The sequence below is a fragment of the Mytilus californianus genome, unplaced genomic scaffold, assembly GCF_021869535.1.
Source record: "Mytilus californianus isolate M0D057914Y unplaced genomic scaffold, xbMytCali1.0.p SCAF_10, whole genome shotgun sequence".
Taxonomy (NCBI): Eukaryota; Metazoa; Mollusca; class Bivalvia; order Mytilida; family Mytilidae; genus Mytilus; species Mytilus californianus.
Window position 1 is genome coordinate 29,689,464 of NW_026262582.1, and position 19,343 is coordinate 29,708,806.

A 19,343-nucleotide genomic window follows, 5' to 3' on the forward strand; every position below is an offset into this window, starting at 1 on the left:
TATCTTTAGTATGAAACCGGAATCAATCAACGTTTTAACATCTTAATAAAATTACATTTCGCGCTTCATACTGAATATGTGGGCACAATCAACGCTTTTATAAAATTTCAAAAAAATAAGCATACATTTCTTAAATATTTTATAGTACGAATGTCACACGTGATTAAATCTTTACTATGCATCATACAGTTTTCAATACCAAACGAATGTGCCTCATCCCCCCGTTTTACCATGAACAATCTTATAATTAATAGCAATTTGGCCGAAATAAACTTGCTTGATAATGACTCGACTGCGTTTGCTGTTGGTGGTTTAATAGATTATTTAACCTTTTATAAAGTAATTCTAAATTGGCCCCTTTACTTTTGAATCTTTGAATCTTGATGCAGAACACAGCGCCCAAAATAATTTAAATTTGCTTAAATATGAAACATACGAATAACATTTGTACAATTGTTTGAAATTTGTTTTCCCAGTAAAACAATATAATGGTTTACAGTACATACCATTTCTCTGATGAAATCGAACTCTTTATCCTTTTGACTTCTGTTCAGTAACAACGACAGGTCTGTATGTATACCACAGTACATAGGTAATATAAACATTCTGTGAAAATATAACGGTCTTTTATATTAGAAAATCAGGACATATCAATTCACAATAATCAATATGAGTCATAATTAATACTCCGCGGTCGATTAAATTAGTTGAAATACGTCTACACTTCCCATATATCATTTCACTGTATAAAACGCTTTATCCTGATTTAGAGTAGTTTCTCGCAATTTGATTAGCTAATATTATTGTCCTAATAAATTTCAGTGCATTTTTTTTATTAAGTCAATTCGAATTATCTCCCTTATACCATTGACTTAATAAAAAAAATTAAGTGGTGTGATAACAAAATCAAGATAAATTCGTTACACAGTGTGCAATTGTCTTAATACGGAATTTATTGGGTCAATAAAATTCATATCGGGTTTGGCTTCGCCCCAAAATACGATTAAGGTAGTTAAAGAATCGATCTTTTTTTATCATTAGCACGAAAACATACTTTGCACGGAAGATACCGACCCATTATCTATTTTAAGCATGAGGTAGCAGACGTCCTTAGTGTTTTGTTTTCGCAAGCACCCCTTCTCTGTATTTCGTGTCTCAGATTTTGGGACTTCAAAAGCAAGTTTCTGGATAAAATTTACACTTCGGCGACATATTTTCGCATGATTCATATATAAATGAATTCTTATCATAGATACCAAGATAAAAATATTGTACACCAGACGCGAGTTTGGTCAATAAAAGACTCATCAGTGACGCTCGAATAAAAAAAGTCAAAAAGGTCAAATTAAGTAGGAAATTGAAGAGCATCGAGGACCCAAAATTCCGAAAAGTTTTTCCGAAGAAGTTATCAGTCAATGTATAGGTTGTCTCCCTAGTATTGTGTCCATTCCGATAATAACGAATTCGATAGTGCTTAAAATACACTATTCTTTAAGCTTAAGGCCAAGTTGAAGTTCTTGTTATCTTACCTTTGGGTTTTTCCTAATATAAAGCCGTTAGTCGTCCATATGTAACTTGAAATAAACAGTATAGATATATACAGCAGTAACCCACCAGCAACAAGAGGCCAGCTGTCAGATATATTCTCCATAGATTCAAGGTTCCAGCGGGAGAAAAACATATCACAGTCTTTGAAATCTAAAATATCTGGATATGATACAAGTCCTTGTAGAGCAAACGGTGTCAAGACAGGTGTCAGTATAAGCGGTATTGAGAAACACAATATTTGACATCCGGTCACACATGCTGTCTTTGCAGCCTTTGCACATATGTAACTACTGCATATGTTTACAGCAGCAACGACGTATGGAATATATGCCTTGCAGATGTCAGTCTTACCAAGAAAATGGCCACCGAAATCATATTTTAATCTAGATTCGTCCGAATTGAAAATAGCTTTGATACCATCTAAAGCGTTTTCAGCTTGTATTGCGTACAAAACGAGGATTGTTATAAAAGATATTATGATTTTCCAGAAGCTAACAATACACAAGATTTTTGTTCGTCTTGTTTGGTAGATCCATTTCAAATGTGACAGCCAGTTGCTTTTGTCGGCAGATGATTTCACAAAATTTTCCCAGTACGTCAACGAAATGAATATTGCTGATACCACAAAAATGATAACTAATACAGTGTTATCTACGTTAAGATTATTCCATGACATGTAAACACATATTAAGGCAATGCCACCTATCTGCAGTAAAACTCCAAATACTGTTACAAAGTACCTACATGTATCGCCTTTTCTTTCACCATTGTCTGGTCCATTTCTCGTACACGTACTTACTAATTCGATTAATGGCAGTAATACTAATTTTGACATATACACAATCGAAGCGGCGGGGGCATTAAAGGTCGGTAAAACTATATATACAAAACACACCAAACCAATACTGTGTAAACTCTCGAAAAACAATATCTGCAAAACAGCATAATATCCTTATTTTACATTAGACTGTGTTAATAACAGAAATTTTGTATACGCTATATATCCCAGTTACGGTACAAATCTTAAAAGAGCTAGAAGTACTCTAAGACTAGAGGTTTACTTACAAAATGGTTTTGATATCTAAACAGTTATGTCCCTTATCTGATACAGTTAGAGTGCGTAAACTAGAAATATTTCATATATTCTATAGAACTAAAATTAAAATTAGTAATAATATATTTATATTAGGTGTGCTAAATGCGAATCCTCCGTATCTTTTATAATGTGATTTTATACTTACCACAAACACACTTTTAAAGTGAAGCACTCGAGTCTTTTTCAAACACATAGTTTTTAGAGATGAACACATAGTAAAGCCATACGGAGCCACTATTGTGATAAACAATGCCCATATCCAAGTTTCATCCACAACATGATAGAGTGACTGTTTAGTTTGGAACGTGGCATTTGTATCATTGTTTCGTGGCAGTTCTGGCGGCTTTATGTGCCACACAAGGATATGTATCGTTACACGTGATAGTAATGCTGTACCGGAAACGACAAGGAAAAGAAAACCAACAAAAATCACTGTCAAGATCTTTTCAGAAGTTTTCCAGAACTCGTCAGACTTCACATACTTAGCTGCGCTCCTGTTTTCTTGGAAAATATCCCAATCACTAAAACAGAAAACGACAATTTTGATATTTGTTTTCTTTATTGTAGTATTAATTCTCACTACACTCATTTTAACTTGGTTTATAACGTTCTTCGCATATTAAATAGCTTGTTTATTATAATTAGACCTCACCTTTTTTGTAACGAAATTGCTTTCTTTTGTCCAATAGGGGCAATTGTTATTTTTCTTGATACTTTTAGTTGACATTAGACCGTTGGTTTTCCTGTTTGAATGGTTTTACACTAGTCATTTTGGGGCCCTTTATAGCTTGCTGTTCGGTGTGAGCCAATGCTTCGTGTTGAAGGCCGTACTTTGACCTAGAATGCTTTACTTTTACAAATTGTGACTTGGATGGAGAGTTGTCTCATTGGTACTCATACCACATCTTCTTATATATAATTACCAAAGTCGTAAAATTAGGTTTTGTTCAACGGTTGCTGTCTATTTGACTACAGTATACCTTTCACATATCATTCCATCAAGTGTTATAGTTGTAATAATCAGTCAAAATATAGATGCTCGCAAGACGAGTACATGAGTTACGATAGATCTAAAAAATCCGATTTATAGTTGTAATTGTTCACGCCACTCGTGTCGCGGGAGATATAGTAATTATGGTATTCGTCCGTTCGTCCAAAACACAACAATACTTAGAGACTGAATGGTCCATTGCCGCTCGATCCGCGGGAGATGTATAGAAATGGTATTCGTCCATTCGTCCAAAACACAGCAATACTCAGAGACTGTTTGATTGAAATCTTTGGTAGGATTGTTAACTATAATGGCCATATTATTCCGTTATTTTGATATGACTATTTTTTACGTGTATAATTGGACTTTGACTTTTTGGGGAATAATCTATCAACTTGTGAACTCCTCTGACAACTTTTGACAGAAATTTAGTACTCTTACTTGGTAGGATTCTTTGCCATTAATTATATTGTTCCGTCATTTTAATCAAGTCCCACCGGAGTTATGGGACTTTGACTTTTTGGACAATCCTACCACTATGTCACCATGTGAACAACTCTTCTGACACTTTTTGACATTGAGCCCATTTTTTTTTTCTTATATTTTTTTTTTATTTCCAGATGTCTTTTCATATATACAAAGAAATCCAGTGTATAATGCATATCCTTTAATTAGCAGAAACACCACCTTAAAATGTCAAGAATAAAGCAAAACATACAGAATATCGAAATACACTTTACAATGTAATGTATGTTCCTGTTATATATATATCTCTATACTGAACACACAATTGTATTCATTATTTACTGTGACATGGGGCGGAGAATCTTGCTCCTCATAGATCTTTCTGTCGGTTTAATATCAGAGCAGTTGATTGTATAAACATGCTGCACTTGGGTGAAGGTGTTATGGTAGATCAACACACGAGGGATACAAATTGTCCTCCAAGACGATATATGTGATATTTTTTTCACCGAGTGTGTTAATCACCCCAACGCCTTCATTCTAGGGCAATAAAATTGAGAATGGAAATGGGGAATGTGTCAAAGAGACAACAACCCGACCACAGAGCAGACAACAGCCGAAGGCCACCAATGGGTCTTCAATGCAGCGAGAAACTCCCGCACCCGGAGGCGTCCTTCAGCTGGCCCCTAAACAAATGTGTATACTAGCTCAGTGACAATGGACGCCATACTAAACTCCAAATTATACACAAGAAACTAAAATTAAAATTGATACAAGACTAACAAAAGCCAGAGGCTCCTGACTTGGGACAGGCGCAAAAATGCGGCGGGGTTAAACATGTTTTTTGAGATCTCAACCCTCGGGGGGAGTCCCCCTATACCTCCAGCAAATGTAGAAAAAAACAAACGTACAACAGTACGCACAGTAAATATATGTTTTTTTATTATACTTAATGACTTATGATTCAAATGTGCACTATGTTATTAGAAGGACAACTGTAAAAAGATGAAGTCATAAATGTTAGATAGTTCAGTAATAATTATAACAAAAAGATGTAGAAATAAGAATCGGTAAACCTCGGCCGGAGCGGATGTTAATTGTTCCGGATCGGCAAACTTCGGGCTCAGTGCCGGGGTACCGGTGTTTATTCTAGGTATTAATACCCGTTGCTAATATTATCACAAGTTGCTATGGGTGGGCGGGGCTTATGAAAGGTTAGTGAAAAATTAACAAATGCCGTGTGTCCAATGAAATGAATGGATAATATAAGAAATTTGTATAAAGTATAATAATAGAATTTAGCTATTTGGATAAATCTTAAAACAATACATGTAACTAAATCTAAAGATTACAATATAAGTTTGTTTTTTTTTAATCTCAACCCTTCCCTGTTTACTCACATGGTTTGTTGGTCTTGATTTGGTTCTCCTGTTTCATTAGTACTTGATGTTATTTTGTCCTCATCGTCCTGGCTGAACCCTTTATTATCATGTGCTGCCATCTTATCGATCTATGCCGTTATAGAAAAAAAATAAATCAAAGACTTAGAATTAAAACCGCTACTGGATATTTCTTTTAGTCTCTTTATAGATAGACTTATATTTACATATTTTGTTTTTTTACTTTAGTTGTATTTGTCTATTGTAAAAACTGTGTTTGTCTCTATTGAATCTTTTCGCTGTCACATTTTTCAAAAAGCCAGAGGTTATGTTTATGGCGTTGTTAAATTTTCTTTCCATCTTATTAAGCTACGCATTTTAATGTAAAAAATTAAAACCAAAGACTTAGAATTAAAACTGCTACTGGATATTTCTTTGCGTCTCTTTATAGTTAGGCCCAGTTTTATACATATTTTGTTTTCAATTTAGTTGTATTTGTCTAGCATGAGAATCGTGTTTGTCTCTGTTAACTTTTTCGCTGCCGCTCGTTTTCAAAATAGCCAAAACGATGTTATGTTGTTCTTTACTACTTCAACGGAGAACATTTTGAATAATACAAAATAACTTTAAATGTGTTTTGTGTATAACTAGATAGAACTAAGTTGTACATCACTTGCATTGACATGTTTGTCTTTGATTTGTGTGTTTTATTTGGTTTTCGTGTGAAAAAAAGAAAAGTAAACATTAACTATATTCGAAAAAAAATTGAGAATGGAACCGAGGAATGTGTCAAAAAGACAACAACACGACCAAAAAGCAGAAAACAACCCAATACCACCAATGGATCTTCAACACAGCGAGAAAATAATCTGGAGGCGGGCTTCAGCTGGCCCCTTAACAATAATGTGTACTAGTTCAGCGAAAATGGACGCAGCACTAAACTCCAAAACATAGATTACCATAATTAAAAAAAAAACACACAGGACTAACAACACATCTTTACCTTCTCTATCTTTGATTGTCAATCAAAATAAATAATACTGTTCTCAAATACTTCCCCATATGATATTAAAGACTTACCGACTTTGAGTTCACATGCGACGGTTTGAATTATATTGCATGATTCCAAATTCTGCTGTAATTAACATATACATTACTGATTATTAGAAATAAAGGCGCATTTTTACTTGGAAGTTCATAAAAACATTTATTTATGTGTACATTAATTTTTATTTATAACTTTTGTGGATTTTTAAAACAATCTGTTAAAACACAATGACCCAGAAGTGTATTGGTTTCACGACAAAATAAAGCATGTTGCATGACCATGACTTTGAATAGAGAACGTACACAAATGTCTTTGTTAAAGGATTGATATATAACTTTATTCGATACTACTGTATGAGGGTCTAGATTTAGGAAGGGATCCTTCATGTCTTTATTCTTTATCTGTTATAGCCATGTTTTTTCTATTCTTTATCTATGTTGACCATTATTCTCTATTCTTTATGTTTTAGCCCTCAATTATTCTATATTCTTTATATTGTAGCTCTCCATTATTCTCTATTCTTTATTGTTTTGGGGTCTATTCTTTTTTTGTTGTTTGCCCTTTATTCTGCACTTTTTTTACCATTATTCTCTATTCTGTATATCCCATCCACACCCTCCTGTATACTACAAAGGAATAATCAAAATGCCAGATAATAATCCAAATCTATTGTCTTATTGTATATTGCTCATTTATTATAGGTTATATATATAAATACTTTGCAACGTCAGGGGCCGATGATGTCATACAGGAAGATTGGATATTTTAAAATAGACAAATAATAATGGAAGTCATTTATCATGTTTATGTTAAAAAGGGGGCGAAACATAGTTGAACTTCTCCAAAAAGATTCAGAATAATACCCTAATATTTATCTCTTTATTGAATATTCATGTAGGAATATTATAAGCAAACCTATGAAAATAAACAAAATTAAATGTAAGTCGGGTAATGACAGAAATATCGTCAGAAGAATTTGTTTTACCAGTTTGAAAAAGTACTGGACGATATGTCACCAACAAGGGCTCACATTTTAAAATGTACATAAATTCCGACTATGATGTTATATATATATATATATATATATATATATATAAACCAGATTAGTGAAATTAACATGGAATAATAGTATTAAATTAATATATTCAAATGTAGCTTTGTTGGTTAGAATTACATTTTCGGTATATGAATTAAGACGGAATCGTGATCTACTCTAAAATTAAGTGATGTGCATATTCGATGAGATCAGAGTTTAAGATTAGCTAGCTATGTGTGTGTTTAACCGGTTTTCCCAAGATACATGGATACTTAATAACTGGATGAACTATGACGTATGCCTTAAATGAATAAATTAAGTACAATGTCGGCGAGAAGAGGAGCACCGTTAGTTTCTATAGGAATGTCGACTTCTGTTGAAAACGAGACAAATATGTTGTCAATAAACGAATCAAGCAATATGCAAGTTCCTCAATAATTCTGACCCGGTATAGATGGTTCCAAACATTTGAATGCATGCGACTCTCTATAATTTCCTCGTACTTTTTTCATACTCATTTATTAAAGACAGAGTGAAATAATAAGTCAGACTGTGTTTCTTAAAAATTACACAACACAGATATAACTATCTATCTTGTTTTAAGCGAACAAATTATATTGTGTGAAAAAAAAACTCTGATTCAAACAAGCTTTACTATGAAATACACGTGGTAACGTTGATTTCTCTTTATACATGTACTTCTCTATTTTATTTCCTTGGTTAATGATTGGACGAGACGAGACAGTTGTCTCACTGCCGCAATCGAAGCTATGCCATTGTATACATTTCGGGTATGCATTTGCGTTGCATCGAGTTTGTCGTTTGTCTGACTTCATTAAAAAAAAACGGTCTCGCTCTTTTATTAATCCAGAATCTTACATAGATACATTTGTGTTTAAGATGGAACATCATATATATTGACTGTCGATAATACCATGAGGGGCTGTGTCTTTCATTTCTTTATTAAATGTTTAGACCATTTATCTCTATTCTTTCTATTATTCTCTATTCCTTATCTTTTTTGCCCATTATTCTCTATTCTTTATACTTTTTAAACACCATATTTTTTCTCTATTCTTTAATTTTTTGGCCTATTTTCCTCTATTCTTTATTTTTTGTTTTGGGCTCTTTAATCTGTACCTTTTGCACATTATTCTGAATTCTGTAAAACGAATCCAGACCCTCTACTATTCCCAGGTTTGAGTAGTTATTGAAATTCAGATAATACAGCGTTTTCGTTTCATTTCAGCGAATTTGTTTTGTTACGTTCCGTTTTAATCTGTTTCATTTCATTACGTTTTTTTGCTTATATCTTTCCGCACTTTACACTGCGGTAACCGGTCTTGGCGTCAGTTTTCATTGGTGGAGGAAGCTGGGTGCCTAAAGAGAACCACCGACCTTCGGTCACCGTAGGAAAACTAACAATCCTACTCGATTCAGATTGGAGTCAAGTGCACCTGTCACGTGCGAGGTTCTAACTCACAACCTCAGGTCACTTCTTAGACCACGCTGCCACCAGGCCCCCACAAAAACGTGTCTGTTTAGATATGAAATTTCCTTGTTTTGTGACCCTGGACGAACTCTAAACTAAAGCGACATTGACACATTGACCTTTAGTGTTCGGATCCCTTTACAGAATAGTCTGAATACTAGTTAAATAATTTTATTACAATATGTTAAAACGTGCCCTACTAGTGCTTTCATTTCATATATTAATATTCATAGAAGTTTTTCGAGAGAGCCATCTTCCAAAAGCTAGTTGATTTTTTTCAAAATATTTTTCACCCATATTTATCTGCCTTTAAAGAAGGATACGGCTGCCAGACAGCACTTTTGAAAATCATTAAGGATTGGAAGAAGGCTATTGATGATAATCAATATATTGTGACAGCTATTTAAGTAACAAAAAAACAATGTGTAAAATTTGGTATAGATATAAGTACCTGGAAAGATATATATAAAGGTGTGCCGCAAGGCTCTATATTTGGACCTGTACTTTTTAAAATTTTCTTGAATGTTATTTTTCATTTTGTATCAAGCAGTTCATTATATAATTATGCAGATGATAATACTTTGTCATATTCACATTCTGATATAGTAACTCAGTCTGTTGTAGATATCTTAGAAAAGAAAGCCTAGAGCTAATTAATTGGTTTAGTTTAAATCATATGAAATTAAGGCCAACCATGGACAAGTTTCAGGCAATAGCCATTGGCAAGAAAACTGAAAATAAAATTTCTTTTAATTTAGATGGCAATATCATACATTGTGAAAAAGAAGTGAAATTACTTGGTATAACAATTGACTATCAACTTAAGTTTGATGCCCATATTTCTAATATTTGTAAAAAGGCACCAAGACAGTTACATATGTACTTAAACGTATTGGTAAACATTTAACAAAATTAGGTAGACTTACTATATATTATTCATTTATCATGTCAAATTGTAATTATTGTCCAGTAGTATGGCATTTCTGTGGTGATTGTAACACAAGAAAAATAGAGAAAATACAGGAACGTGCCTTACGATTTATTTATGAAGACTATTGTAGCACTTACCAACAACTGTTAATTAAATCAAAACTACCAAAAATCAGAAGAATTAGAATGATAGCAACAGAGGTGTGTAAAATTATAAATAAACAATGTCCATTATATTTTCATGAACTCATTAAATTAAAAACTGTAATTACTCTTTCAGAAATAATAATATAGCAGATGTTCCCAGGGCAAGGACAACTACCCATGGGCTACACTCATTCAGATATGCACGAACTGCCGAATAAGATGAGGGAAGAAATTCCTTTGGGTCAGTTCAAAAGTTTGATTGGTAATTGGGAGGACAGTTCGTGTCAGTGTTCCTCCTGCAGATATAAGAGAGCTGTAGATCACTTATTTATCTTGTATACTCTGGCTTTTATATTTTGTTGCATTCTTTTTTATTTGTGTTTTAAATGCTAGCCTACAATTACTTTTAGTGCTTTATACATGTTATACAATAGCTTTTGCATGAATGTTAGTTTGTCTGCATTTTATGTTTGCTTTATATGCTTTAATTTGCTTATTTATTGCTATAATGTGATGTTCTTGATACAAATATTTATGCTTTGCATGATGTGCTTACTGTTTTATGTGTTTTATGTCTTGTGCTTATTAGGCGAGTGACTTATTTCAAAAAAACGCTTAGTTAACGACTTTAATGCACCCACCTAACACACGGCTGTATTATATATCATTCGAAAGCTAATAATCTGTACTTTCTGTTTCGTCCGGTCGTAAAAAAATCGCACGGTGCATTTTCTGTTAAATCAAGGTCAAAGGTCATGAAAAAACATTCCAATTTTTGCGATTACTAAACAGAAAGCCATTTTCTAATTCTTGTACCATAAAATTTTTCAAAAGATCATATGAACTTTATATAACATAATACATTATTTCCAAATCAAACAAAAAATAAGAGGTTATATGCGCAATATTTCCCGAAAATTGAAATTCATTACAAATCCTAAAAAAATGAAAAATTGTTCCAAAAGCAAAATATATCTAGGAGGATCGATATTTGTATGCTAAAAAAATAGATAAATAACATGTTTTAGGTCAAGGAATATTTGTTTTGTAATTTTAAGATGCAATTATTAATTATTGTTCATGGAACAGCCTTCTATTGAAGTGTTTGCAGTTGCCCAAAAATCTGCCATCTGCAAATAGCGATCATTTTGTTATTCTATGTTAAGATAGCACATCGCTAATTGTCAATATCAGGGAGGAGAATGATTTTCCATTATAAAAGAAGGGGTATTTAAAGTTCGAAAAGAATATATACGAGCTAATTGAGGTAAAAATATGTATTTTACGAAGTCAAACTTATTTACTTTTTTTAATTATGTTTAAATGCAAACATGACTTTGCGACTAAATCGTAGGCAACATTGAAATAAGTAACCTTGTTTACAAACACTTGGTTGTCTAAAGCGGGATATAAACGAACTACATGTAATGCTGCTGCTTCTTATTTAGTTTAAAATCGTGTTAGACATATTAAATGTGTTTAGAAGTTTAATCTCTTTAATTATTTGAATAAAAGATGCTTCTATATATCTTTATTCTCACAAATCAAATTTCAAAGGTATAGAGATAGGATTGATTATTTTCAACATAAGCTTTTAAAATACAAATGCAGGTCATTGTGCAAGTAAAACACTATAAGCAGTTGTGAAATAAAAAATTAAAAAGTTGAATACCTTCCTGACCTCATAAATTCATTCGCTGTTTTAGGCAGTGATCGTTTTCATGCTGTGCTGTGTTTTGTGGACTGTTGTTCGTCTCTTGGACTTTAATTTTATTTTGTTCATGGTTTTAATTAAGTTTATTTGATTCATGGTTTGAGATGTTGATTGTCCCTTTGGTATTATTTCACTTTAAAGATATTAACTTGCAGTAATGAAAATCGGCAAAAAAATCGCCTCAAAGTAAAGTGAAGAAGATTAACGCAATAAGACAAATATCCGCGAAAATAACTTAATTTGCTCACGGTGATATATATATTGAACCAAATCGTTATCATGATACATTTAATTACAATGATCTACAATTTTTAAAACTTTTACTACTTGAAGAGTGACGAAATATATCAAAGGGACATCAAACTCATAATTGAAAACGAACTGACAAAGCCGGGCAAAAAACGAACAAGACAAGCAACAGTATACAAAACACAACATATAAAACTACAGATTGAGTAACACAAACCCCCTTAAAAATATTTGGGGTGAACTCAGGGGCTCCAAAAGGGTGAGCAGATCATGTTCCACATGTGACACCCGTCTTGTGGTTCGTGTAATTCCTACCTCGGTGCCAAGCCTTATTCGGTAGGTGACATTCAAGGCAGAAATGACGATATTTTGGTTACGTCGATTGGAACTTATCAGTCGTCATCTGGCAAAACAGATATTTCATAATTGTCAACCAACTCGTAGTGGCGTCCATAAAATTTTCAAAGGGATGATTTCATTTTTGCATTTGAACTTTAGCAGTTGCATCAGAAAGAAAATCAAATGTGGTGGTTATGGCTTAATCGATATCTTTTTTAAATACTGAAATTATTTCCCTTTCGTATATCTGTAGGTAAGATTGATAATATTTTATTTACATCTTATTTTATTAGTTATTTTTTTATTTTAATGCTAGATAAAACTCCATGCAACTTGTTGAATTCATTCAAAAGATGTTAGAAGTATTATTTAAGAAAACTTTGTAAACTTTACAGTAAAATTGTACCTTAAAGTACAATTAATTTTGTATAGTTATATATCGAGGTGTTGTGCAATAAAGTGTAATTTTTTAATAGATGAAAACAAATACACGATTATCGTTTGCATTCATATTAATCTAATGGAAAAATTTGTGTAAACAAAGTTACTTTTCTAGGTTAGAGTTCTAATGGAGGTACGAAATGTCAACTTCACTCCACTTTTGTATTTAAATCTAGCCCTTTTTGTTTTATTAAAGTTGACTTTAAAATGTAAATTGAAACAATTTAGTACTAGTTTCAGTTAAAAGCTTGTTACCACAGCGTGTTCTTCTGTGTTAAATATAAATGTCATATTTTATTTACCTTGCCAGTACTACCCATAGTATATAGCCATATCCGGAAGCTTTTTACACTTTTGTTGATATGAATTGATCAGTATTTTTGATAAACTTTTGATAAACTTTTGATAAACTTTTACAATTGTTGAACTACTATTTTATACTATTTTGATCTGAGCGTCACTGATGAGTCTTATGTAGACGAAACGCGCGTCTGGCGTATTAAATTATAATCCTGGTACCTTTGATAACTATTTACACCACTGGGTCGATGCCGCTGCTGGTGGACGTTTCGTCCCCGATGGTATCACCAGCCCTGTAGTCAGCACTTCGGTGTTGACATGAATATCAATTATATGGTCATTTTTATAAATTTCCTGTTACAAAACTTTGAATTTTTCGGAAAAAACTAAGGATTTTCTTATCACAGGAAGAGATTACCTTAGCCGTATTTGGAACAACTTTTTGGAATTTTGGGTCCTCAATGCTCTTCAACTTTGTACTTGTTTGGCTTTATAACTATTTTGATCTGAGCTTCACTGACGAGTCTTATGTAGACGAAACGCGAGTTAGGGGGTAAAAAAAGTGGGATCTGGGAAAAAGAAGGAAAAAAAAGAAGGAAGTGGGATATGACCATAATGTGGGATGTGGAAAAACCCACAAAACAAATTTAAAAAAACAAAAGAATGGCGAAAATGCATGAATAATAATAATAATAATAATAAATTCTTTATTTAAAGAGGGTAAACTCAGTTAGTTACAATAAACTAATCTTCCCTGAGGCCCTCACATACAAATTACAATACAATCAAAAAACAGATATTTACGTTATATAGATACAATGGATAAGCGTTGATTCTTGAAAAAGAAACCATGAGCCCGGAGGGCGAATGGTTTGTTTTTCATGAATCAACGCTTATCCATTGTATCTATAACTTAAACTATTGTGTTAATGTCTTTTCAAAATTAAAGCCTATTCTTAATTAGAAGGTATTGTAAGTGAGTTTAAATAACCTTTTTATCGTGTCCAACGATGCATTAATAAATCTAATATCACAATTAAATGGTTAAAAAAATACAAATATAACATAACACGTCTGCCTTTAAAGATCTTCATATTATCAGGCATCTGAATAGTATATGTTTTTACAAAATAAGACATATTCGAACTTATTTCTAATAAAATTGAGAATGGAAATGGGGAATGTGTCAAAGAGACAACAACCCGACCAAAGAGCATACATAAAGTATAAATAATAAGTATGTTACAGAAATTTCTAGCAAGAAGCCTAATTCTAGGCACATCACGATTTTAGGAATATGCGAATAAACATTTCTAAAATTATGTAGTAAAACAGATTAAATCATACTGTATTGATTTTATAAAACAAAAATAGACAAATAGAATGTAATCATTTTCGTTTCAAATATGTGAAATAGCAAATATAAGAATCCAAAAATAAACGGTAAAACTCGCTATTATTACAAAACTATTCATAATAACACACAAAACAAGGAAAAAAAAGGAAAAAAAACAGGAAAACAAGAGAATAGGGACAACAAAGATAATACAGGGATTCGAACCTAAACCGACAAGTCCCTACCTTTAACTCATTGATCTTAACCATGTTAACCTCGCGGCTACCAACTTATACTACACGTTTGCCTATTATGTATATATAAAGGTACAAGCCCTGTGTGTCCGTTGTACCGATGTATATCCTATGATCATTTATATATATAATATAGACAGTTAAATCGTAACCTATTGGTAGCCGAGAGGTTTCGTCGATATGTTGATGTCAGTAACACATAACAGATTTCAAGGACGGGTTCGATTCCCAGTAAAGGCATATAGAAATTACAAAAATTAAAGGTAAGTTTTTAAATTGATTCCATTAGTGAGCAGAAATCAGTAAATTAGCCAATTCAAACTTAATGAAATAAGGCACACAAAGGAAACAATTGAATATAATTTGGTGAGTCCATTTCAGCGACGGATTTAGGAAGCGTTGATTCTAGAAAAAGAATCCACGGTAAATGAATAGGCTGACGTCACGACAATGGTTTAAACATAGTTAATTTACAGTCAATTAGTTCAATGTAATACTACTAACATGATAAGATATAAGGCTGTTCAAGATGTACATGTAGTCAAAAAATCAAATACAAATATAAATAAAAGAATATACAAATACATTGTAGAAAACATAATCTTATCAGGACTGTGTTAAGTTCTTCTTGATACTTTGTTTAAAAGTATAAGTGTTTTGAGCTTTACGCATTTTGTTTGGTAGTCCATTCCATAACACTGATCCAGAATAAACAAAAGATTTCTTAAATAGCTCAGCTTTTGGCTTAGGAACTATCAGATTACCTTGAGTGACGCCTCTCAGGGAGTAAGGATTATTATCTGATTTCAGTTTAAACTTTTGAACTAGGTACATTGGTGCTTCCATACGCATACATTTATATAGAAGTAAATATTTGTGGTATTTTATTCTATTGTCAACTGTCATCCACCCAAGTTCTTTAAATAAGGGGGCTGAGGGGGATAAAGGAACTGCATCTAGAATTAATCTTGCTGCCCTTTTTTGGAGTTTTAAAATTCTTGCTATCCCTTCATTTTTACATTCACCCCAAATAATACAGCAGTAGTCAATCAGGGGCAGAATATACCCATTGCAATATATTTTCCTTGCATTTATATCTAAAAATTTCTTTATTTTAGAAAGGAGGTATATTCTGGATGATATATTAGCACAAACTTGGTCATTTTGATTTCTCCAGTTAAGTGTGCTGTCAATTTTAACACCTAATAATTTTTCACATGAAGAATTTTGTAATACTTTTGAATCTATTATTAAGTTTGGTTGATAAGTCTGAATTGATAGTTTCTGCTTTGTTCCAGTAACCAAACATTTTGTTTTATTTGCATTAATGAACATGTTATTCATTTTGCACCACTCTTCAACCCTGTATAAATCTTCTTGAACATCATCATGTATATTTTCTATGTTTTTCCCTGATTTATGAAGAGTGGTGTCATCAGCATATAGGTCTGTTTCACAATTTTCAATGCATAAGGGAAGGTCGTTTATAAATAGCACAAACAATAGAGGACCAAGTATAGAACCTTGGGGGACACCAAATTTTACATGTTGTTGTTCAGAGTAAACATTACAAATGTTTACCTGCTGTTTTCTGTTATTCCGGTATGACTCGAAAAAACTAACAGTAGCCTCACTAAATCCATAAATTTCAAGCTTTAAACAAAGAATGTCATGATCTACCAAATCAAAAGCTTTTTTAAAATCTAATAAAATTGCTAGGTTTAAATTACCATCATTCATTTCTTGCAACCATTTGTCAATGATATTAATAAGTGCAGTTTGACAAGAATGCTGCGGCCTGAAACCAGATTGTGTAGGGTGTAAAAGTTTAAGTTTAGATAAGTATTTGTACATGTTATTAGAAACATGCCTTTCTATTAATTTTGATAAAGTTGGAAGAACAGATATAGGTCTGTAATTTGTTGCTAAAAGCTTGTCACCATCCTTGAAAACTGGTGTTACCTTAGCATTCTTCAGTAAAGAAGGATATATACCAGTATCTATCATTCTGTTAAATATGTATGTGAGAGGTGATGCAATAACAGGGGCGCTTAATCTTAGGATTTTTGGTCCTATATATTATCCATACCAGATGCTTTGTTTATATCAAGTTTTGTTAACTCATTAAATAGCTCATTCATGATCACTGGTGGTATAGAAAATTTATCATGTTTATGTAATTTATTTTTAACAAATTTACCAAGATTACTGAAATCTGCTTTGTTTACAGGTGTATAACTTCCTTGTTCTCTTAATTTTTCAGCACAGGAAGTGAAAAAGTTATTAAAAGTTTCTGCTATTGATTTTTTACTTTTAGTTGTATTGTTATCTTCTGTGGCTAATTCATATGGTGTATTTTTAACTTTTGGGTTCAGACTGTGAAGACATTTCCATAAAGTTTTAGGGTGAATGAATGGATATGATGTGTCTGATTGGTGGTGTCCCCTAACTCTAACCCATCACACTTTAACTTGAGAAAAAATCACTTCAGCAAAGTTTTTCTCCACACTAGAAACAAATGATAGGCAATGGCCTGTGGTTGCCTAAACCCAAAGACCCAGGTGGGTCAAGTTACGGAACTTCTACAACTGAGGTTCAAAGGTGGGTTATGGAGACCATACCCCCTCCCGAATTCGATTTGTAAAAATTCCCCTACGACAAAGCTTTTATCCACAATAAGTACAAATGATAGGCAATGGCCTGAGGTTGCCTGGATCTAAAGACCCAGGTGGGTAAAGTTACGGAACTTCTACAACTGATGTCCAAAGTTGGGATATGGAGACAATATACCCCTCCAAATTTTAAATCGTTTAAAATTCCCTACGGTAAAGCTTTTGTCTACGCTAGTAACAAATGATAGAAAATGGCCTACAGTTGCCTGGATCCAAAGACCCAGGTGGGTAAATTTACGGCACTTCTACGACTGAGGTCCAAAGTTGGGGTATGGAGATCGGCCTACCCTCTCCCAACTTTAATACGTAAAAAGTTCCCTACGGCAAAGCGATTGTACACAATGAGTACAAATGATAGGCAATGGCCTGAGGTTGCCTGGGCCCAAAGACCCAGGTGGGTAAAGTTAAGGAACATCTTCAACTGGGGTCCAAAGTTGGGATATGGAGACCATACCCCTCCCAACTTTGATTCGTTTAAAATTCTCTACGGCAAAAGCTTTCGTCTACGCTAGGTACAAATGTTAGAAAATGGCCTGGATCCAAAGACCCAGGTGGGTAAATTTACGATACTACTACAAATAACAATGTGAGGTCCAAACTTGGCGTATGGAAATCCTACCTTCTCCCAACTTTAATACGTAAAAATTTCCCTACGACAAAGCTTTAGTCCACAATTAGTACAAATGATAAGCAATGGCCTGAGGTTGCCTGGATAGGCAATGTCATGAACCAGACTAAAGCTAAGGAACAATAACTAGCGAACAATAAGGCGATATATCTAAAAACTGAAAAATTAAAAGACAGCATCGGCCACCGTTCAAAAAACATATTTAAAAGGTAGAAATTCCGTCCAGAAATTGCAATTTACATCTCTATCATGAAATGGGATTTACCACTTTTGCTTATTAAACAAGCCACACCCCTTCTCATGGTAACATTCAGTACCACAGTAAATCTACACCTGTCAACGGATTGACCACCAATGCCACCACTTCAATTTAGAACGTAAAAGTAGTCCTTCCCTGAAAAAATAGAACATTATTAGCAGATATGAAACTTTTAATGATAGAAAAAAATATATAAAATTGAGAATGGAAATGGGGAATATATCAAAGAGACAACAACCCGGCCAAAGAGCAGATAACAGCCGAAGGCCAACAATGGGTCTTCAACGCAGCGAGAAAATCCCGCACCCGCAGGTGGTCCTCAGCTGGCCCCTATATAAAAATGGGTACTAGTTCAGTGAAAATGGACGTCATAGTACTAAACTCCAAAACATATAAATGAACTAAAATTAAAAAAAACATATAAGACTAACAAAGGCCAGAGGCTCCTGACTTGGGACAGGCGCAAAAATGCTGCGGGGTTAAACATGTTTTGTGAGATCTCAACCCTCCCCTATACCATTAGCCAATGTAGAACAAAGAAACACACAGCGATACGCACAGTAAAACTCAGTTTAAAAGAAGTCCGAGTCCATTTTGAGCCAAAATATTACTTACTAGTACTCTTGATTTATTTGCTATGTAGGTCTTGTAGAGGAAAAACAGGCGCATCGTTTGCGCAAAGTTTCGAGTGGCTCTTTGTTAAAAAATCTGAAACTATGGCTCAAAATTTGAAAATTAAAAAAAGGGGTGGGGTGGCCTTTTCCATGGCTTCTAGAGAAAAATAATGAGAGGTCTCAGGAGGTATGGCTGCATAGGTCTTGTAGAGGAGAAACTTGCGCATAATTTGCGCAAGGTTTCAAGTGGCGCTATATTTGAAAATTTGAAACTAGGACTCGAAATTTTGAAATATTGGAAAAAAAAACAAAAACAGAGGGGGGAGAGGGGGTGGCCTATTCCATGGCTTCTAGTGAAAAATAATGAGGCGGGTGTCACGGGGTATGGCTATAAAGGTCTTGTAG

The 19,343-nt window shown here is 33.4% G+C and overlaps 1 protein-coding gene across 4 annotated transcripts in view; it reads right to left on the reverse strand.

Moving 5' to 3' along the window:
• The window catches only part of LOC127717908 (chitin synthase chs-2-like), a 31,544-nt gene extending 14,378 nt beyond the window's left edge, over nt 1-17,166 (reverse strand). For 2 of the 4 annotated variants that reach the window (XM_052223772.1, XM_052223770.1), the window contains exons 1-5: nt 6,560-6,733; nt 5,501-5,610; nt 2,790-3,165; nt 1,530-2,479; nt 507-606 (exon numbers count right to left, since the gene is read on the reverse strand). In XM_052223772.1, coding sequence (XP_052079732.1) covers nt 507-606; nt 1,530-2,479; nt 2,790-3,165; nt 5,501-5,601 — 1,527 coding nt within the window. In that variant the 5' untranslated portion in view covers nt 5,602-5,610; nt 6,560-6,733. Of the gene's footprint in view, nt 1-506; nt 607-1,529; nt 2,480-2,789; nt 3,166-5,500; nt 5,611-6,559; nt 6,737-16,965 lie in introns of those variants that run through there. The other 2 variants (XM_052223771.1, XM_052223773.1) reach the window with 2 other exon arrangements.
• Nucleotides 17,167-19,343: the final 2,177 nt, after the last annotated feature.